General features: G+C 40.4%; 1 protein-coding gene across 3 annotated transcripts in view; it reads right to left on the reverse strand.

The window, feature by feature from the left end:
• The window catches only part of ckap5 (cytoskeleton associated protein 5), a 65,252-nt gene that overhangs the window by 38,835 nt on the left and 2,990 nt on the right, over nucleotides 1-23,427 (reverse strand). For all 3 annotated transcript variants that reach the window (XM_080027212.1, XM_080027211.1, XM_080027213.1), the window contains exons 2-14: nucleotides 17,089-17,188; nucleotides 14,801-14,994; nucleotides 12,532-12,738; nucleotides 11,857-12,028; nucleotides 11,621-11,753; nucleotides 11,396-11,496; nucleotides 10,929-11,042; nucleotides 10,639-10,743; nucleotides 8,830-8,919; nucleotides 6,168-6,332; nucleotides 5,513-5,641; nucleotides 3,851-4,024; nucleotides 1,773-1,868 (exon numbers count right to left, since the gene is read on the reverse strand). In XM_080027212.1, the coding sequence (XP_079883338.1) occupies nucleotides 1,773-1,868; nucleotides 3,851-4,024; nucleotides 5,513-5,641; nucleotides 6,168-6,332; nucleotides 8,830-8,919; nucleotides 10,639-10,743; nucleotides 10,929-11,042; nucleotides 11,396-11,496; nucleotides 11,621-11,753; nucleotides 11,857-12,028; nucleotides 12,532-12,738; nucleotides 14,801-14,994; nucleotides 17,089-17,145 (1,737 nt within the window). In that variant the 5' untranslated portion in view covers nucleotides 17,146-17,188. The remainder of the gene's footprint in view (nucleotides 1-1,772; nucleotides 1,869-3,850; nucleotides 4,025-5,512; nucleotides 5,642-6,167; nucleotides 6,333-8,829; nucleotides 8,920-10,638; nucleotides 10,744-10,928; nucleotides 11,043-11,395; nucleotides 11,497-11,620; nucleotides 11,754-11,856; nucleotides 12,029-12,531; nucleotides 12,739-14,800; nucleotides 14,995-17,088; nucleotides 17,189-23,427) is intronic.

The following is a 23,427-nucleotide window of genomic DNA, read 5'->3' on the forward strand; positions in this document are numbered from 1 at the left end:
TAAATAAAATGTACTTACATAATGCATTGATTCAGGAGAGGAGACTGTACATTAATGCAACATGTGGGGTCTTTGAAATGGGATAAGAGTCCATAAGTTTGGCCCTGAGGCTCCATCAACACTTTCCTGTTTTAACAGGTGATATCGTTCCAGATAATGAAATAGGTTTGTCTCCCAACTACTGAAGTTAGTTAACCTTTCTTCTTGTGGACAATGGCTTGGCCCTACTTTGAGCTGCTCATGCGTGCTGCACATTCTTCCTTTTAGCTTGATTATTTCACTGGAATAGGTTTTCTGCTCCAACTACTAAACACTCATTCAAGCTTACCTCTGTCCCTGTGACAGGATTAGATGTCTTCTGTTTAATGGTGGGTGGTTAAGGTGCATTAGGGCCACCTTCTCCTGATAAATGGATGGCTTTGTTATATGGAACATTTGTTTAAATGTCCAACAAACTGAGCTCTCATTAATCCATGTTCATTTCAGGACTTTTGGACACATGGTCATTTTACTTTATTTTACTTTACTCACTGTGGACACTTTAATTGTACTCAGCTGGTGCAATATAAATACGCTGAAGCACTTTTATATGTATATATACTCTTATTCCGTCTGTATATTTAATTAGAAATTTTCTTACTGTTTCTTGTATTTTATTGTATTTTATTTATATTATATTATTTTATTACTATGTGTCTCTATTGTATGCAAGGCTGCTGTATTCCCGCAATTTCCCCACTGAGGGACTAATAAAGGATTATCTTATCTTATCTTATCTTATCTATGAAACTTATGGAGATAACTATTGTTTTATCGCCCAGATAAAGTGTAAATGTGCTCGTCAACAGTGGACTCGTAGCCTGGTATATAAAACATGGCCGTTTCCTTACTCACCGTCAGGAGTAAGGACTCAAAGATTCCCATGTGAACATACAATTGACATGCTAAGCCAAAATACAAGATTATACTGTTTAACCCTTCAAGTGTGAAGAAAGCTCATTTAAATCTAAAAACAGATTCAAACAGGTGGTAAAACACAACAAGTTTCCTTTGACAGTTAATTTTTGACCGTTTAAACCAGCCACAGTCAGTGCGTTTCCATGGACAACTGGATTGGATTATCACATATACCGAACTTGCCACACGAACGGACTGTGTCACTTGTCTGAGTATACATGGCCTTTCAAATATTCGATAAATGTTCGATGCATGGCTGTCTCCACTATGCTAGGTGGCGCTGTAGCCCTTTCAACAAGTGGTTATAGAGCCAAGTCCGGTTCCCTTCCGGCAACAACCCTACTATGTCTTACGTCGTCTCCTTCCACTTCCTTGTGAAATCCCCGGCAGGGAACTCTCTAGCAAGCGCAGAACGCAAACTCCGATATGCGATATCCGATCCCTGTGTACATGCAGATAGAATCCCGACTATGAATGAGTTATCTAGGTGTTCTTATCCGACTTCGCTTGTCTGTTAATGTGCCGATTTTTGTGCGAAGTAAATCGGATAAAGGTGTGTACATGCATTTTACAAGTCCTGTTGAAGTCTTATTCATTTATTTACCCAATTATGAGTCTGCAAACACACCGAGTGACACAGAGTCAGTTTATTTTCTGTAAAGTGATTACAGATGTTACTAGACACCTTTACAAACACATTGGTAAAGAAAGCTAGAGGTAAGGAAGTTATCCCAGATCGGCCCAAAATCTGATAATATTCCCTGACAAAAGCTTCAATTAAAAAAAAGAAAAAGGTTGTTTTCACCCATACTTACAGACAGTTCGTTTTCTGTGAATTCTTTGTTGTCGGAGATCTTCTTGCTTTTCCCACTAGCTGCAGGGGCTGGTTTACCTTTCTTTGCTGCTGACGACTGCAGAGAAGAGACAGAAAAAGGCTTGAAGTACAACTGTATTATGACATCTACATTATAAATGCATATATATATATATATATATTAGTGGTGGGCCGTTATCGGCGTTAACGTGCTGCGTTAACGCAAGACTCTTATCGGCGATAAAAAAAATATCGCCGTTAATCTCTTATTCCACCTCCTGTTCGGCTCAGAGAGCCAGTCATTTGTACAGTTCAGCTTAGACTCGGCCGTAATGCTGCTGCACACGCACACACGCACGCACGCACGCACGCGCGCGCGCGCACGCACGCACGCACGCACGCACGCACGCACGCACGCACACACACACACACACACACACACACACACACACACACACACACACACACACACACACACACACACACACACACACACACACACACACACACACACACACACACACACACACACACACACACACACACACACACACACACACACACACACACACACACACACACACACACACACACACACACACACACACACACACACACACACACACACACACACACACACACACACACACACACACACACACACACACACACACACACACACACACACACACACACACACACACACACACACACACACACACACACACACACACACACACACACACACACACACACACACACACACACACACACACACACACACACACACACACACACACACACACACACACACACACACACACACACACACACACACACACACACACTCACACACACACACACACGCTGCATGTCAGAGACGAGGGGCGAATCTTCTCTCACACACCCGCCGCTCTCTCTCTCTCCATCACTTGCCCACACAATCGGGTATTGGAACGCAGGGTGGGTGTGTGTGGCCACCGGTCGCCACGTGACTATAAGTTTCCAAGTTTTAAACACTTCTATCTCTTCAACGTCACCGTACCCGAATCCTAAATATCCCCATAGCAGACGCTATATTTCATCGGGGGGAAAACTTTGTTTTGCGCCACAGTTCGACTCGGCCGTAATGCTGCTGCACACACACACACAGACACAGACACAGGCACACACACACGCTGCATGGCAGAGACGAGGGGCGCTACCAAAAAGACGAGAGGAGCGGTTGGAGCAGTTGGAGAGTTTAGAGACACATGCGCGCACATTTATTTACATAAAATCGCAATCGCAGTCACTTGTGCAGTTATGTAAAATGTTTCACTAAGGAAAATGACAGAAAAAGTAACGCACAGTGACTTTGATGAGTAACTTCAATCTGATTACTGGTTTGGAGATAGTAACGCGTTAGATTACTCGTTACTGAAAAAAGAGGTCCGATGCCGGTAACGCGTTACTATGTAACATCTTGTTGAACATTATTTATTTTCATCACCAATTATCATAGTAGAACAGCTTCCTCAAGCAGTTTGTGATGCATGTTGGAAACAGGAGATGAGCCCCTGGTCTGATGCGCCACCTGGCTTGAGAAACACGTTCTCAAAGACTTACTTTGAGTCATTATTTAGGGAGCACACACATATTATGAATGAATTCAAATGAGCCATTTTAATCTAGATTAATTCCAAAATTAATCTAGATTAATCTAGATTAAAAAAATTAATCTATGCCCACCTCTAATATATATATATATATATATATATATATATATATATATATATATATATATATATATATATATATATATATATATATATATATATATATATATATATATATATATATATATATATATATATATATATATATATATATATATATATATATATATATATATATATATATATATATATATATATATATATATATATATATATATATATATATATATATATATATATAGTATATTACACCTTAAAAAGGACTAAGTGCTGTACAATTAGCATCACACAACATTGGGGTACAACCATATGACAATTCTATTTTATTTGTATTTTTCACAATTAATTGCTGTCAGTGTACCTTGCTGGCAGCTGCAGTGTGGGTCTTCTTGGGTGGAGCAGACACTTTAGGGGGCGCTTCAGCAGGGGGAGGAGCTCTCGCTGCTGGCTTCTTGTCCCCACCTCCTCCTCCACCTGCTCCAGCCGCCTTCTTCTTTCCACCAGGAAGCTCCACTTTATCAGCACTCTCCTTTATCTGCAAACATCAAATCAAATCAATAAAGTCTTGGAGTAAAAAAACTATTCAGCTTTATTTGTTCAGCTTAAAACATACATGACATCATTTATTTTGGATAGCCGACTAGTCTGACTAAAGGCCTATTTATGCTCTACGTTAGATACGGACGGAGCCTTCCGTACTCTGCGTACATTTCGTCCGTATTTCTGCATGTATCCTGCAAGGTTGCGGATGCGTACCGGCAGCAAAAAAGAAGTGCCGGAGGTCCGTGCAAGACTAGTTTGTTAGACATGTCGTGATAAATGTCCTCACAGACCCCCGCTGTCTATAATGCAGCATCCAGTTTAGCCTCTTCCATCGCTACGGTAGTATATCGCCAAAGCTGTTTCTTCCATGGACCTATTATAAAAGATTTATTCCAGTTAATAATTCACCGTTTGACTCTTCTTCCTATTTGAGTAACTATTTACTCTGAGCGGCGCTGCTGCCCACTAATGGTTGATTTGCTTAATGTCCATTCCAACATAAAGGACGCATGGAAGTATGAGAGCAGTGACGGATATAACGTTGAAAACGTACGTCTCTATTTACGCACGGAATTGGAACATATAAACGCTCTTACTGGATGTAGTTAGTCTGTCGACCGTTTATCGGAAAACAATTGACTAATTTTATGTGCATGATGTGGCATGCACAATCTATTAAGTCTCTGCCTTAATGAATTTTGCGACTTCTTTTGTTAAGCCAAGCGTTACAGAACTTCTCAGTTTACCACACACACACTTTACCTTGTTTTTTTTTCTTTGTTTGAGGTCAACTAGGGCTGCACCTATTGATTATTTTCTAATCAATTAATTTATAATTTTTTTTTAATGAATCTATTGTTTTTTTATATCTTGATTAATATAATGAATTTACCCAAAATAAACTTTAAAAACTTGTCGTTTATATTTCAATATTTTATTTTGATTAATTCTCTTTAAAAAAAAATCAAAAACAAAGTCTGCACTGCATATGTAAGATGTCGTTAGACAGCTCAGCAGACATATGTAGTAATGTGCATGGATTTAGGCTCCTTTAGTGGAAAAAGTCATGTAGTGCTTTGGCTGCTCCTGAGAAACAGACACATACCCTGCATTCCAATACCCATATTTCCCAATATTTAGTATGCCAGAAAAAAGATTTAAGATGTCCCAATACATGCACATCAATTGTAGTATGCTGAAAATACATAAATGCCCCACTAACTTCAAATCGCATTTTGTAGTATTCGTCTTTATTCTTCACATTTCTCGACATAATGAAGAAAAAAACTTCCTTATTTGATTTTTTTCTCTCTTCTGTGGCCCTAAAACTCTTCTGTTCTTTAGAATGTAGAGTAGTAAAAAGAAAAAGTATGGGATTTGGAACGCAGGGATAGAACAAATGGATAAGTGACACCCTTTTTTCAACAGGGTTCCATAGCCCTGCTGATAAGAATGAGGGATTCCTTGTACTGATCCTTACCTTATCAAGTTTGAGTTTATCCAAGTCACTCAGGTAAGGGTTCACAGCTTTCTCTCCCACGACTTTCATGGCCGTCCCCAAAGCTTCAAAAGCAGCGTCACGCACCTCTGGAGCGGAATCATTCACTTGCTGGGGATGGTTAAAGGAAAAAAACACTTTGAAAAGGATTACATTTGAAAAGGTGAACTCTGTATGTTGTTAGAATCAATTGTAGGAATAGTATTTTTACTTATTGGCAGCAGTAATTTGCTCATTTTCAGTTGCTTGTATTTTTTCATACGGAACCAGCCTTCTATCATTTTAAAATCCCTATTATAATATCAATTAGCTTTTTCTTCCCTCAGTCTTCCCTTGGCCCCGCTGTCCTGTTAATCCTAACCCTACATTTTATCATGTGTGATGTCACACATGGGCAAATGTAGGGTTAGACAGTGAGACCATAAAACACTCTTTCTGCTTTTTCTCACGCTAGGATGAACCGATTTCTAAAATTGTTGCACATTTATACTACATAGGATCTCAGAGTTTAAAATATACCTTCATATTTCAACCGGGGAAGTAGTTCTTTAACTTTCTTTTCAGTATAATATTCAGATAAACAAGACATTTGTAATCGTGTACATTATGCAGTTTTTATCAAAATGGGTATGCGTACCTTGACGAGAGCAGCACAGAAGGGTTTCAGGACGCTCTTGGGCAGCGTGGCCTGTGTGCAGTGTCTGAAGGAGCGGGCGAGGAACAGAGAGGCCTGCTGTTTGATGGAGGGGTTCTTATTGTCCATCACAGACAAGATGTCCTCCGACAGATTCTGGAGAGTGGTCTGGAAAGAAAAATAGCTTTCAATACCATATAAAAAAACCCCCATCAAATTCAGATTTAAATTTCTGTTGGGGGCAGCAACATCACAGCCAGCAGTAGATCCGCTAATATGCAAGCGTTATGCATTTACACTGGACCAAGCAAAGCCAGCATACTGGAGGTTCAGAGTTTGTTTTTACACAGTGTTCCGCATCCCTAAATAATAGAGGAGCGCGATACATTTAATATTAGCAGAGCTGAAATTTCTAATCAAATTTGTAGTTTATCAGATGAGACCAAAAGGGATATTTTTTGGCAACAAACTGTGTTTTTTGCATCCACATAGGGATAGCCAGCCATACAGAAAACTACATCACATCCACTGTAAAGTATGGTGATGGATGTTGGATGTTGTAGGGCCTTTTTTTCCAAAGTTAATCAAAAAAAAACATTTTTAAGAGTCGGAGATTCTGGAGAACATTTGTGGTCAAAATCAGGTAATGATCGCATGATCCGCTACCTGTATGTACTGTGTGAACGCCGAAAAATACTCTTATTACACAGCCTAGGCTCTGTAAAATGGTACGTAAACAAATGGGGCAACCATAGATAGCAACATGCCCATTTACAGAGTTTGTATTAACACTGGATTTTGTTTCAGCGCACACACACAATACGGACAGGTAGCGGATCATGAGGAGAAATTCACTGATTTTGCATTCTCCAGAACACGGAGATATTTTAACATAGTCATGAACCAGTCAGTGTTTCCCCTAGAATTTTTCTTAGGCCCGGTGGTAAGAGCTGATAAAGAGTATGCGCGCCGCTTTTTACCAAATTTCTAGAAGAAATTGACCAAAACGAACCCCATTTGGGATGAGCCTCTTTTGACAGCCCGTTAAAAATGAGGGCATAGGGTTATACTTTCACATTCATCAGTACGTTTGTACATGTGGTGTTTCTCACAGGATTTAGATCAGGATAGATCCTGCTGGGTGAGAATGGACCTTCTAGGGAGGTCTGAGGGCATCCCCCTCCAGAAGAAACCTTATCCTTTTAAAGTTAAATACATCAATCTGGTGCACTTTGAGAGGCGAAATCTGTTTAATTCTGTGCACACAAGCCACGTAAACTATTGAAGAAAAACACGTGGATTTCAATAAAAAAAAACAATAAACACTAAGATCTAATATAGACAGGTCCTGTCTAGTACTCATTTCTGGAATAATCTGAATCACCTCACCTTGAAGCTAGCCTACTGAAACATTTTTTTAATATATTTTTTTATGCAAATAGCCTTGTTGAAAATGAATTAACATAGGCTACACATCATGATTAGCCTATCAACATGTGTGCTACATAAGGCAACTTCCCTATTCCGACCATTATATTTCATCTAGCCTATTTCTCCATTTAAAACATAAAAATAAAGTAGGCCTAGCATTGAAAATACAAAAAAATAAAGCTTGTAGGCCTACTATGGCCTGCTGTTTAAGATAACTTAACAGTTAAAACAATAAATACATTAATATGTCCCCTGAAAATAAATGAATGCTTTTCTGAGAAGAATGCCAAAGGCAGTAGCAGTGTGGCACTTCTGTAAACTTACTGAAACGAGTGCATGCCGTTTTTTCTGCGCTGTCTCTGCTGTTGATACAGATTGGTTGTGTTGCCACGGCGACGTAGCGATTTTAACTTTCTAAGTTTTGCTCAGCACTTTTTCCTGTTCAACGTCCCTGTTACTGAGTCCTTAATATCTCCATAGAGCAGGCGCTAGTTTTATTTTCGCCACTAGTTCAACGTTTTCTTGCTAGTCATGCTCCTGCTCATTGGCTTCCGTGTCAAAAAGTGCGCACCGAATGCACACGCAGACACACAGATCAGATGATGGGATGATCAAACGAGAGGTTGTAAAGACAGGCGCACACGAGGGGTAGACCGACAGTGCTGCGCAGACGCTCGCAAATGATTATTACTGAATCAATGAAAAATTGAATTAACAAAATTTAAAAAAAAATGTTTTATTTTTTTTTAAGTCAGGCTGCTGTTGACCTGGCGGGGGGTCCCGTTGGCCTGGCGGCCCCGCCAGGCCTGTATAATGGTAGGGGAAACACTGATGAACCATTGTCTGGATACAACAAGTCAAAAAAGGGAACAAAAAACAGATGTCAAAATTGGTAAAGCTATCCTTGGAAGAGAGGAGAATGATGGACAAATGGAGGAATCTCTCAACCCTCTTGAGAAGGATCTCACACATTATTCGGCAACGCACAATGTGCCCTCAAGAATAGATTATTTTTTATAAAAAAAATATATGGCTCGGCTAGGTTCACCCAGGCTACTGCTCTCTACCCCTATGACCAAACTTCAAGCTTTTGGCAACAGAGCCTTCAGCGTCACATTGCCCACCCCCTGGAATAAAATTTGTAAAGCTGACTCGTGGGCACTTTAAAAAAACTTCTTAAGCACCATCTCTTTACTAAGGTCTTTGGCATTTAAAGTTTTAAGACTGTACTTACAGTGAGAAAGATTGCGTCGATAGCTTCCTGCAGGGCTTGGACAACCTGAGGCTTCTTCTCCTTGAACTTCTCCAGAATAGTTGGAACCACCTTAATAGGCAAAAAAAGTTAATATACATTTAATAACTTTGAAGATCAAATAGTTCTGGAATTAAATTCCTGTTTCATTAGAGCAATGCCGTCATGCCACGTAAAAATCAAATGTAATTCCAACGACACAGCGATACTGGCAAAAATAGGAAGGATATCATTGAAAATCTATAGGCATTTTAAGGTTCTTTTATATAAAGGATTATAAACTCCGATTGATATACCAATAGCTATGTGCACATTACGACCAATCTCTATGGCCTTTCCTAGTGACCTTTACCATATTGTGGTCCTTGGAATACTTTTTCAACATTACTTTGAATATGAGCAGGGTCATGTTTGATGTATGAAAAGACTACAGTCAAGATGTTAGGAAGTTGGGCCACAGTTACATAGTTCTGACAGTAGCAGACTATGTGTTGTGCTGAAATCAATAAAAGCATTTACTAAATAAATAAAACCAAATTAAAATCTAAATGTAGTTGACATAATTAATTGATACAGTTAATAGCCGTGTAATAATAAGCAGGTTAATTATCGCGTTGGGCTCTTGTTCACCTGGTGTGTCTTTATGGAGTGACCCATTCGCTATTCATTATACCTTATATTGTCACCTCTGCTCTAAGAGTTGGTGTAGGTACAGCCATAACGAGCTTGCATGTTCACAACCTCTTTAATATACAGTCTTTGCTCACAACAGGTTGCACTACGATCGCAGCCACTTCAATTTAGCAGAAACGGTGCGTTCCAGACAACTGGGAAATCGTGATTTTTCCGACCTTGAAAACCCTTTTAGAGCTAATTGAACTCTAGTAGAACCAAATGCTTTTAGTCAATTATTTGGGGTCTTCCCCTTAATATTTTACTTCCCTAAATCTGAAAAAAAGATAGCCTAGCTTTTGTTACCTTACTGGCTAATACAGAAATACCAACCAACTGGAAGTCTACAGTGTCTCATACCAACTGGCAAAGCAACATCCTTTATTTTCAGAAATTTCGAGAAGATCAGGTTCATTAAAAGGTGAAGTAAGCGATTTATTTATGTTAATATAAGTGTTAATTAACTTTTTATTCATACAGTGATCACTTATATAGTGTGCGCGTTTCATAAAGCCGATATCTCAGTCACTCGCTCCGCATGTAATCGGCAAATAAACTTTTCGGGATCCCACTAACGATAACCAATCAGAAGAGAGAATGCTACAAACCGGCACCCGTCTCACTGCCGGTGCACATGCAGAGCGACAGATGGGTGAATGTGTATGCGCCTATGCGCCTTCAATAGCGGAGAAGGTAAAAATCCTATCCAATGTCTGTTTTGATGGTTTTTATCATGTTTTATCACACTCATGGATCTGAGATGATGCTAGATAACTCGCTGCTTGAAGACCGCAGTGCATTAATGTGGTGACGTGGGGACGAGGGAGGTGACTGCAGTCACTGACAAGGAAGTTAGCTAAAAGAACCATTAAGTTGCTTCTCCAATAAGTTTGGGAAGAAAAAAAAAAAAAAAAAACTTTCTTAGATTATTTTAAGAGGATACAATCACCATTCAGTTCTGCAATAGGTCAATTGAGGATTGTTATATTTTAATTTTGTAAAGATTTTTTTTGCCCCTGACGTTTTATACATGCTGTGAAGACAAAACGATCTGGTCGCAAAATGCAAAAAGCAGTCATATAATATGCATATTATTAAAAAGAGATTTCTTAAACTTACTTGTCCAGCAAATGTTCCAAACTTCTTCCGGAGACCCGTAGCCAGTCCTGTCATGCATTTAGCTGCCAAGGACACCAGCATCACATTGGCATCTTTTCCCACAACCTAGAACACAAAACATAGTCACTTGAATCCCCCTCAACCTGAGCTTAGTTAGACCAACTTTATCTAGATGGGAAATGTCAGAATTTTTGATAATGTTGCCCAATTTGTCCCTGGTTACATCCCTATAATCTACTACCAGATTAGACAACCAAAGTTTAAAATGTGCTAAGAACTTGAGTTTTTACCTTCTTCAGTGCTCTGACAAGGTCTCCATAGTCTCCATTCTCTAGTTTGGGGTTCTTGGCCAGAGCCTCTACAGCCTCCAGAGCTTCTTTCCTCTCCTGCCACTTTTTAGCTTCCTGCAGAAAGTGATTTTATGTCACATATTGCAACAATTTTAGCGTTCCTGGGCGCAGAAAAAAGCTTGATAACATGTAATGTTCATGTCGGACTTGGCAATCGGGAGTGTAATGTCTACATAGGCTCGTTTTATAATGTTACACAGGAACAGAATTGCAAAAAAAAAAAAAAAAAAGTAGTTCTTCACTGGCCATCCCCTTTTAAACCAGTTAAAATCCCAGTTAAGCCTGCTTAGATCCAGTATTTGTTTCAACTGAAGTAGAATCCAGACCCACTTGCCCAACGGGCAAGTGAAAAAAAAACTTAGCGTTGAGCCCTGTTTGAGTAGAGTACATATACTGAAAAAACGTACTATTTTCTCATAGAAGTCTTTGGGCATCTTGGACAGAATATCCACAGATTCCAGAAGTTCATAAGGATCCAGTGGTGCAGCGGTTTCTTCCTCATCTTCTCCTGAGAAACAACAGAAAGGCAGATAACACCAGACCATGACTGCAATTTCTCTACATCAACAAGGAAAGCAACATGATTTTGGATGTAGCAATGTTTAAGCAGCTTGCTACAGCATGATACCTACCATCAGACTGCTCTCCTCCTTGGGCCTGTTGCTGGTCAAACTTTGCCTTCATGTCTTGCTGTGAGCGCAGGAACCTGCTTTGCTTGGGAGGAGATGAAGGCACCTTCGCCCACTCCTCCTCCAAATCCTTCAGCTGCAGGGAACAGACAACACATCAACATTCTTTACCTTGACTCTGAATGCTCAACATTGCATATTGTTGGGTGAGCATGTGCAAAAGGAAAAGTGTTTCTCACCTGTACAGAGTTAATGTTTTGCAGTGGAGGTCTCAGAGCATCTCTGATCCATTTGTAGATCTCTACTGCAAGTAGCTTAGCTTCATCTCTCACCGCCTTCTCTCTGGACTCAAACTGTTTGGGTAAAACCTTCACTATTGGCTTCAACGTCACAATCTTAGATCCAAACTCACTACGGGGAAAAAGATAGACCAAGAGGTGCCAAATGGTTAGTGTAATTTGCAGGAGATAAGACCTTACCAAAGTAGGGGGATTGTTTTAAATCAGACTCAATCATGGAACGTTGCGCTACGTTCCATCCGCACCTATGGTTGGTGGGTATCCAATTTTTGATACCTTTAAACCTTCCTCAAACCTTCCTTTTTTAAATAATTTCAATCCCATTTTCAAAACATTAGACCGTTTGTAATAAACTGTCAAAAGCAAAGTTTGTAAGAACTTTGGGGATTGTGATTTTAAATATGAGCTAGAATGGATGAATATCAAATGTTTTTACAAATTAAAATTTCTGTATGTGGAAAATAATGGTGTATTTATACAATAATAGAAGTTAATAACGAGGGATAGGTGCTTGGCATAGCACAATCTACAAAAAATATACCCCATTTTTTAAAATAATTTACATTATGAGTTGCTCGAGTGTTGACCATTTTAACCTTGGATAGTAGCACTGACCTTAGACCCTTCTTAAGCGTGTCGATGCAGGCCACCACTATCTTTGGGTTTTTGTTGTCCAGTCCTTTGAGGAGTTCATCTTGGACCACCTCAGCCTTCTCTATCTCCATGTACATCAGGCAGATGTCTGCGCCAAGCTCCTTAGCTCGGGCCTTTGGCTGGTTAAACACTTTGGTCACCACGCCCGACACCACCTCGCCTGTGGTCCTGTAGAAAAGGTCAGAAATGCACACAGCATGTCAGAACGCACTGAAGATACTTATTGACATGGTCATATGAATAAGGTTCACTTGCATGGGCTTTTATATTTAAAAAGAAAAAAAAATTATTTGAGGCGTTGACGTAAAAATTCTTCATCTTTATTTTAGTTGGTTCACTTTTGAGAAAAAGGTGCAGTGCTGTGGCCTCCTGTCAACCTAGTGATTACACTATTGGCACTTTATATGATATAGAGTTGGGCAAAGGTCTCTCATCCAGGTTAGCTTAGCTCAAATACTGGTAGTCAAGGGGAGTAGGTCATAAGATAAACTTCACAAGATCACTAAACAAAATAATAAATTAACTATTCCTTTAACACAGATCTAAAAATTGGATGACTTTCTATCAAGTCTGCTGGTGTGCTTACCACCGCTGCTTTGAATGAATGAGACAATGAGGAGAGATTTTTTATTTTTTCTATCCCCACCCCTACCAGTGACACACAATACTATTAAAGGCCTACTTCACCGGTTTGAATATGAAGGTGTACAGTCACAGTAAAAGACATCACAGTAATATTTACAAAGTAAGTTTTTTTTAACCCTATATTTCTCTTTCTGTGATGTGAAGAGAAATATAGGGTTAAAAAAAAACACTCTTTCTGCCTTTTCTCAGGCTAGGATGAACCGATTTCATTTTTTTTCGCACATTTATACTACATAGGATCTCAGAATTCAATACACCTTCATATTCAAACCGGTGAAGTAGGCCTTTAAGCTCTGGAGTATCCCCCTTTCCCCCCCCCCCCCCACACAAAGCTGCGGTTCTCAGCTAAAATATTCAGAGAAATAATCGGTTGACCGTCATATTGATATTTTACCAGCAACATTCACTATAGACCCCTTATCTGTTTATGAACACGGCGGATGCGCGCGCTGCATAGCTGCAGAAAGAAAAATTGTTTGGCTGGTTGCCATGGTTACCCGTTTGGTTATATTGCAGTTGCGGTGTTTCTTTATAGGTCCATGGTGCTAAATAACGATGTTGTCAGCTTACTAAAAACAGTTTATCAGCGAGTGATAACATTGGTTATGCGGAAACATTAACACTATTGAACGAGATACGCCTTAATGACCCATACGCGTTGCCGGCAGTTGAGTAGATAAATGATGAGAAGAAATGGCCCCGACGACTTCAGTGGCCGGACTGCTGTTGGAGAGTGACAGTAAACACCGGCAGACAGATAGACAGAGAGAGGCAGAGATGCCTTTATTTCATAATTTAGCTTTTTGATTTAAAAGTGATCATAACTAGCCGTGATCATCTGTTTTTAGACTGACTCCTGCTTTCGGGGCCGTTGGGCTCACGAGCCGACCAGCTTATCAGACCAGCTGTTTGAGACGGAGATGAAAAGGAAAGTGAAACTTATGGTGGGGCAGTTAAATAGTTAAATGAATAAATATTATAACCAAACACAATAATGTGGTGTTATCTGCTTTAGTAGCCTACAGTAGGCTAGCAAATGTCGACCCCACTCGGTTTTCGTTTATTGATTTTTCCTAAATGGTATGATTTAGCCTACTTACCGGCTACACGTGCAAACCCCTACTGCCTAGTCAAACCATAGAGTCAAACACAAGGGAAGAGGACGGAGATGTATAACGTCTGGGTCATTGTAAATAAGCCTCCATTGCTATAGCCTCGTCTCCGGTCACTGTCCTTATTGTAAACATTTCACAACTCATTTATGTAATTATACAGCGGTGCATTTGGGCATTTACTAGCTTTATCACCATTCAAACAAAAAATAAACGGTTTGTGCATCCAACAGCACAACAAGACATGATTGTGGCTCGTGTCGCTCTCGTCTCTTTCTGCGGCTGACATGCGCAGTTGAGTGGGGAGTGACGCTGTGTGACGTAGACTGATAAGGGGTCTATAGTTTCAACAATTCTGGTGTCTCTCTTTTAAAATGAAACTAGTAAATTTGATGAAATGAAAATTGGTGTTAATCCTTGCGTATTTCAGACTTTCAAATACACAAGAGATTCTTTCTGAAACCATAACTTACTTGCCAGCTACATGGGCATTCTCAATGAAAGCCAGGGCAGCCTCCAGGCCTTTAAGCTGAGCCACAGCATTAGAGTCGGTGACAAACTTCTTCATCAGTCCCAGGTACTTCCCCCATTCTGGACTCTTCTCATCTCCGATCTTCTGGAACAACTTCAGAGCTTCTTCATAACCATTTAAACGGGCCTTCCACACCTGACAAAGAGAGCATGAAGAGTAAACGAAAAGGAACAACATGTCAAATATACATTTCTTGTAAAAAGACAAGAAGCAGGTTACTTAAGATTGGCCTTATCCACCACTGCCTCTCAAGTTTTTCCACAATATTAAACGCTGAGGAGAAGATCATGCATTTAGTTATTTATTCTATAGTACTTCTTCTTTGTCTTCCTCTGTTTGGGGTGACCTGCTCCAATATAAAAGGCTCATTCTAAAAAAGGAAATACAAATATTTTTTTATACTTTTATTTTCAAACAATTATACAGCAATTAAAAGATACTTATAAATATTATATAGCATTTCTATAAAGTCTGTACTGGACCTTAAAGCCATTTGCCCATGTACACACAGGGCTGTGGCAGCCTGTGTAGTTTGCCTTGAACTCCCTCTCTCCGTTTAGCTTGGAGCTACCCACTAAAGCAGCATACCCACATTGTACAAATGCAGCGGCGCTCCGTTGCTAGGCTACCGTTTTACTTAAGCACTCCGTTGAGCCGAGTTTGGGGCAGAGTATTTTCTCATGAGTCTGGCCTGAGTTGGGCGGTGTTTTGTGTGTGCCTCGCTGATGATAAGTGAGTAATGATGATTGTGTATGCATGTTAAGTAAGGGTGTGCCGATTCACTAATCTCACGTCACACGATATTGCGTTCACAATAACGATATGATACAACAAAGTAAAACGCTCGGAAATGACTTGGTGTAGAGAGGGTTAATTAATTAGTGTGAAAATAACACTAATTAACTAATTAATTTGTGTTAAAATAACACTAATTAACCCTCTGGTAACCGGCGCGAACTTGGTTGAAGCACAACCAGTAGCTGAACACAAGCAAAATACACATTCACTGAATTTAACAGGAATCCCATCCTACCCGCTCACTCACTACATGTCTGCTCCTTCTGATACATAATATAGGCTATGTGACGTTATCATAAACAGTGGCTGGCATTATCCACATGACATCGTCCAATGTAACATACGGTTGCTATATTAGCAGCCGATGTTAGCTCTCTGTATCTCAATGATCTTTGCTTATGTTAACAAGTGAATAGAATATGGATATGAAAAGTGCTGCCAATTTGCTCGCTGACATTCATCAGCGATCACGTTTAGTTAAGCCCGCATTTGACAGCAGGTGGATGGGTATGGTAAGCTCACCCATCAGCCCTCGCACGTAACCGAAGGTAATCGCCTCGTTATGGGTACAGCAGCGGCAAGCAAGGCATAATCATGGTCCATCACAAAACAGCAAAATGCAATGCAAAAAACAACAATACGAGTGCTGCACTAAGCTATTAATGCTAACAAACTACTTCTTCTTCCACTTGTTTTACGCGCAGTAGTGACTTGATCTGACGTATTGTCCGGTCAACCAAGTATTTAAACATTTGACTGAACAGGATCCTTGATGCATTTTGGGGTTAAGTGTCTTTCTCAAGGACACAATGGTAGAGCTGGTGGGCACCGTAGATCTAATACCAGCCACCACTAGTTTTTTCTACCAACACCCTCCTGTCCGGTGCCGGGGATCCAGCCAGAGACCTCATGGTTACTGTTCGGCCCTCTAGGCCACCCGATATATAAATATGTATTCCTTTCTAAATGATTAAATGTTATTGAGTCATTGTCTATCGATACATAGTTCATAAACCTTTGATTGATTTATTGCTGAACCCGCCTATCTCACTCTACGCCATCCGCAACCACAAGTAAATTCTCAACCTGTACAAGTAAATTCTCAACCTGTAGGAAACACTGCCAAACAAGGCTCTTGTTTGGGATACAAAAATACAGTGGTGATAAATAAATACAGTAATGTTTAATGGCAGTGAAACAGGAAGCCATTTTAGAATTCTTGCTAGGGTTCCATTTCCACAACATTTGGCTACAGAGTTAATTAACTCCATTTGTGGGGGACTTGGGGTTAAAATATTGACTTTCATGAAGGACATTTTCCTTGGAAAATGAAGTATACAGGCTAGGTGTGAAAGGACAATGAAAATGCATTTGAACAGAGTGAATTGCACAGCACTGCATATCACCGTAAAACATAAGTGAATCACTCACCTTGTGTTCACATTTCTGGTCGGTGGGAAGCTTCATCCATTCGCTATCATCCCCCATGGTGGCCACTAGGGGGTGTGGGCTTCCCTAAAAGGGTATTAAGCTGGAAATATATAACAGCATTATTAGCCAGATAAAATAGCATTGGTTGATTGAATCAAGGAGTTATTGGCAGAGGAATAAATTAACCCTAAAAATAGTTTTCAAAAATTCAGTGGAGCACTATTTTATAACGGTGAGACTAGCGAGTGAAGTGTTAGACTGCGCACCGGATAGGGGAGACCGGGGTAAGTAGGCACACTTTTTACTCTAGTGAGAATTGCTCATCACCTAAACATCTTTCAATAGTCAATCCTACATTAAATTGAAGCTTAAGGTGTTGGCTTGAAATGTGAACCCCTCACTTTTTCTAACTTATTGTAATAAAAAAGAAATGTACCATCAAAGACACTAACACATAGTGACAACCAACCCCATCAAGGGGTTGGTTGTCACACACTATGGGGTTGTTTGTCACAATGTTATCTTAATGGGAAAAATCTTAAAAAGAAGACAAGAAAGCAGAACTAATCAAGTTGAAAAATAGGCCTACATAACTTTATGCATCTTAACACATAATGAGCAAGGAATAAACAAAAAGGAAATCCATATTAAGACCAAGCTAATGAATGTAACAACATAAAGAACAAAACAAATAGGTCTAACAATAATAGCCTACTCAACCACGATACACACATTCACTATCTGAGTTACAGTGATGGCAAATGTAGGGTCTGCTCACTAACTAAGCAGATATTGTGTACCCACTGGTTGCACATACAACACTTCTCCCATACTTCCCCTGAATGGGTGCTGGAGAACGTTTCTATACAAACCAAACACAAACTATCCTCTTCATCTGATGAAGATTCCTCCTCCTGTCTCTTTCTCTTCTGTTTCTTCTTCCCCAGCAGGGGCAGTAGCCTTGGCAACTGGTCTAGTTTGGGATGCACTGGGTCGTTTTGATTTTGTTGCCCTTATTCTCTTTTGCATGCTAGCTGCCTTTCCTGCTCTATTCTCTCCTTCTCTGGGGTGTCAGTGAGGATACAGCTTGACATTTTCTTTTGTTATTGGATTCCTTTCCTGGGTGTACCCTTTGGATAACATGTGACAACCAACCCCCCCAAAAATGTGACGACCAACCCCAACTGAAATTTCTTGCTAGCATCAAGGCCAACAACCATCTGACAACTAATTAGCTTGCTAAAAACAATCTAAACTATAGCTTACCCTTCACACTTTTTTAGGGTAACAAGTTTTTGTTATAAACCCATTGTGTAAATGCCTAGAAGAAAAATACTGAGGAGCTAAATATTTTCAATTTGACATGAAAAACACTAACAGTCCTCTCACCTCAAATTCAGCAGTCTAACTCCAAGGAAAACTATGTAGGTGACCTCTAATCCCAGTTATAGATATTTACATACCAAAATTTAACAGACAGCACCTTCTGGTTCCGAGATATAACGATTGTGACAACCTACCTGTGTGACATATTACCCCGTTCTCCCCTACTTCAATCTCAGAGATGCAGACGATTTAAGTCCATTTTCTTTCTTTCTTTATTCAACAATGGTTAAGGCTAGGGTTAGGTACTGAGAGCCAGTTCCAGAATTTAGATTCAAACAGGATCATTTAGACATTTTAATTCCAGTGCTGCTTATCGATTCTTAATAGAGAGATAAACCTTTATAAGTACAAATAACTGCAACATATGGGTGCAAGAACATGCCTCCCTCACGCAACAGCCACACCTGTATGTCTGTATCCACATGTTTTGATAGGAGCCAGTGGTTAGCATAGAAGGCAAGGCAAGTTTATTTATATAGCACAATTCAGACACAAGGCCACTCAAAGTACTTTACAACAAAACAGCAGCATATATATTGTTTTATTAAGGGGTTTATTATGGGGGTGCATGTGTAACCAGTTAGTAAATCAAAACCGTTTAGAAAAAATCATTAAAGGAAAACCTTTCCCGAAAAAAATAACCAATAATACTATTTAAAATACAGCCAGGGATTAACACACCACCACATATTCTAGTGGGGCAGAAGTGATCATTGAGTGGGATTATTTTCATAACTAGAATAAATTCTCATTAAAATGTTGCACAGTATGCCTTTAAAAAGCAAAACTATAAAACTTAGTTCTCCTGTCTCTGTCCTTTTGTCTCTTTCTCTTCTCCTGCCCGACATAATTAACTGAATTAACTTTAAGCCAACAGGGAGGCAAAAACAACATGGAGTGCTGCCGACTGGGTTTAGTTTATTCCGCAATTTATGACCTTCAGGAAGGCAGAGTAAGACATGGGAAGCTTAAGAAAGTCCTGAAGTAGGATATCTGCAGGGGATGTTGGGACTGTAGCACCACCAAGTAATGCTCCAGAATAAAAGGTTTTGCACACTGGGTGCTTTTTTTCCGTGCGATTAAATCACCTTAATAGCATCAATAGAAGCTTCCATATCATTTGATCTTTCTAAGACGCCGCTTTCGATTGTCAGACGTGTCAAAATACACATTCCAAATGATACGCATTTTCGTGCCATTTATTCGCGACGTGCCCGGTGTGCAAAAGCCTGAACGGGCAAAACATCTCTTAACTGTGGTCCCTGGCTGATGACCCTGGCACTATTGGAGCAGATGTAGAGCCTATAGCAGGATTGAGACCTAATGCCTCGTTTCCACTGAGCAGCACGGCCAGTGCGGCTCAGCTCACTTACGCTAGATCTGGCGAGCGTCTCCACCGCCTACACTACCCTTTAGTAGGGGTGTAAATCGCTGCTTTCATCACGATACGATATTAAATCGATTAATTAGACAACGATATGATATTTGCCGATATCTAAAATCTGCTGCGATACGATTTCGATTCGATTCGATTCAGGGGCCTGCGATCGATATGAGACGATATTATATGCCCATTTAACACAAGATGGCCTATCTCGTTATCTAACAATACGTTGATAATAGAATAGCCTTCTTAATCGTTTGTATAATTTTAATCCATTGTATGCATTCTGAACACTAAAGATCTTGAAATTAACAGGATAAACAACAAATTTAAGCTGCTACCTCGGCTATTTCCCTCTTTTTGATGACATTTTATTTAATGTCAAGGGGACTTCCTTATAAAATACCTCTATCTATGTAAAATACAGCTAAAAAATATTAGCTTGAATTATTTGATTGAAAGATTAATATCTTTCATACGCTTAATATATTTCAATCTCTTACTATTATTCATATCTTAAGGTGTAGTGGCAGTAAACAATGCTTGGAGTGACATTTGAGTAGTTTTGGGCCGTGTAGGGTTTCAGGGCACAGGACTGAATTGGTGGATTCCTCGCTAGCTTAGCTCATTAGCCTAATAGAGCTATCCTCTTCAGCTGAGGCTGCGTTGGCTTGTAAATTCACCCCGAGGAGAGGGTGACCGCCCCGGGGAGCGCAGGAGCTTCTCACCGCTGAGAGAGCAGCCGAGCCGCGCATTCTTGGAACTTTACACTGCGAGCCGGGCAGCGCTGTGCTGGACAGCCCGCGGGGATAACAGCCGAATGCCCCGCTAGCTCAGCTGCTAACCCCGCGAGCGGCGCGCTGCCCCGGTAAGCGCCGGCTCGACTGCTCTGTCAGCGGGGATATATGATCCTCTACCCATGGTGCAAACACCGACAGGTCTGTTACCGATGGTTTCAGTGTCCGAAATTAACTTTGATAATCATAACAAGCGTGAAAAGCCTGCTGCGGTCGGGCGGAAATGGTGTCACAAACATCCGGGCAAGGACATTGTCAAAATAAAAGCATATACAACATCGATTTGTATCGATGTTTGGACGTTGTATCGATTCAGTTGGATTGTTCGCAAATCAATCGATGGATCGATCTACATCGATGGATCATTACACCCCTACCCTTTAGGAAGGCGGGGTCTTTACCAGACGGCGATAGCTGCAGCCAGAATATGGGTCAGAGTATCCTATATTTTAAGGCCCCCCATATTGCGGGCATATTTACGGCTGGGAAATGCAGAGAACAGCGCTGGACAAGGCAGCAACGTAACTATGCTGACATTGTAGCAGCGGGACACAGTGTAGCATGCCGATTAATTCAATGAAGAGGAAAAACACCATGCAATTAACAGAGCTGGACACAGACAGTTTTCGCTAAACACAAGACTCTCTTCCCTCCTGCCGAGGTGACTAGGCCTACACACAGCAGTTTAATGCGGAAATGAATCTTTCGACCAATCAACAGACGGCAGTGAGTAGTTTTACCCTTTCGGCACCCTTTCAGATGGCTTGGCACCCAATCCAAGGAGTACCGAAAATAGGAAGGGCTCAGCTCGCTTATTTTGGGACCCTACCCAACTTTTGCCAATGGAAACGCCAATATGCGGACTGAGCTGCACCAAACCTAGCTGCTCGGTGGAAAGGAGGTCTAACTGTACAGCGAAATGGATGAGTATTAAAATCTAAGAAAACTCGTTAATAATATTGTTATGCTGTAGCACGCAGAAGCATTCAGTGTTCAGTGACACAAAAGTGTATTTAAGATACGTTTCTCACTGAACTTTAATTTAGTCTTTAAAATACCTTGAATTTACACTATACCCACAGGGCAAAACCCCCCTGAAAACAGACATGGAATGTTGTTAAAGGTTGTTCACCAGAAATTATATCTAGGACCTTCAAGGATCAAAACCTGAATGGACAACCTGGTCAACTACCTGGTGGAAAGCTACAGGGGAATGAAATAGAAAATCTGAACCACGGTTTAAAGGTGCGAACTAGGGGTGTGCACGTGTACACGTTTACACGTGTAACCGTTTAGGAAAAATCAATAAACGAAAACCGTTTTTTTTTTTTTTTTTTTTTTCTCAAATTTCAAAGTTTTTAAATATGTTCTGGACACGCGTTTATTGATTTTACATAACTAATAAACTAATTGGGGAGGATAAAAGCTAGTCTGCCGAGAATCTGTCTGTCCCTCGGCGAGTGTGTGTGCGTGAGTGAGTGTGTGTATCGGCGCACACACACACACGGGGAGTCGCCGTGCTGGGGCTCGACTCACAGCCACGGAAGAGTGATGAACGATAACCTAAAGATTAAAGTTACCCGGTTGACGTGAACTACGCTCGTAAGTAGCCAGAACTTTATAACACCTGTTCAACATGCATTTAACGTGGACATGTAGAAAGCGATAGGCTATGTTAATCAGGAAATTAATGAAGCACGATTATGACGGCGAACGTGTGTGTGTGTGTGTGTGTGTACCATGGACCTATTATAAGAGGTGTGTAAACGAGCGTAGTTCATGTCAATTGTGTGTTTACAGGCGAACAAACGCGTGTGTGTGTGTGCGCGCGCGCCTACAATACGGCGGGGGCACGAGGACAATGACGTCACGGTTAACCATGTACACGAAAAAAAATTCGTCGTGTACACGGTTTGGCATTTTTGTAAACGTTCACACCCCTAGTGCGAACACACTACACGCATAAGCTTTACACGCGAAACGCAGCTAAAATGTTGCTCGATCATTTTGTGTCAAAAATGGTTCTACGCGTGCAGTGTTAATTTTGGCAGCAAATTCTGATTAAGTCTTAGTCTTTTGCATGTCATCTGAAATCTTTTAGTCTTAGTCTAGTCTTAGTCTACTAAATATAAGCAGATTTTAGTTGACTAAATATACAGCGGACTTCGTCGACTAAGTGTTTTTCTTCATTGAATGGTATTAAGGTTTGAATATGCAATACAGACACAGATTTAATGGTTGTAATACAAAACATGTATTCTATTTAATTCGTAATAATCTCACATAAAATCAGTGTACCTGACTGGATAAGGAGGAGGGGGGGCTTTAAGAGCCTTTGCCCGGGGGCCCATTATCATGATCCGTCTATGAACCAACTGGATTCCACAATCTTTTTTATTTTTGCGGGGAGCATGCACAAGCATTATTTATAAAAAATAGAAAATAAAAAATATAAGTGGGGGGCCCCACACTAGGTCTTGAAACGGGCCCCGAGATCGTTAAGGCCGCCCCTGGGCAGCAGCAGCAGCAGCAGCAGCATGCAGTTACGTGCTGATAACATTGAGCAACTGCGCTTTCCTTTAAGCAACACTGTTGCCACTGTGTGTGTTCGGACTTCTTTAGCGTTAAAGCCTTTTTGATAATAAAATGAGAGGTTTTAATTGAACTTACTCGCATGAAAACAGAAACTAACGGAGGGAGGCGGCAGTTTCACATTTAATTTCCCATATAGTTGCGCAGTCAGTTTGGGGACATGGCTCTGTGTAGTCAAGC

This window comes from Ammodytes marinus, assembly GCF_949987685.1.
Source record: "Ammodytes marinus genome assembly, chromosome: 5".
In the NCBI taxonomy this organism is placed as follows: domain Eukaryota; kingdom Metazoa; phylum Chordata; class Actinopteri; order Uranoscopiformes; family Ammodytidae; genus Ammodytes; species Ammodytes marinus.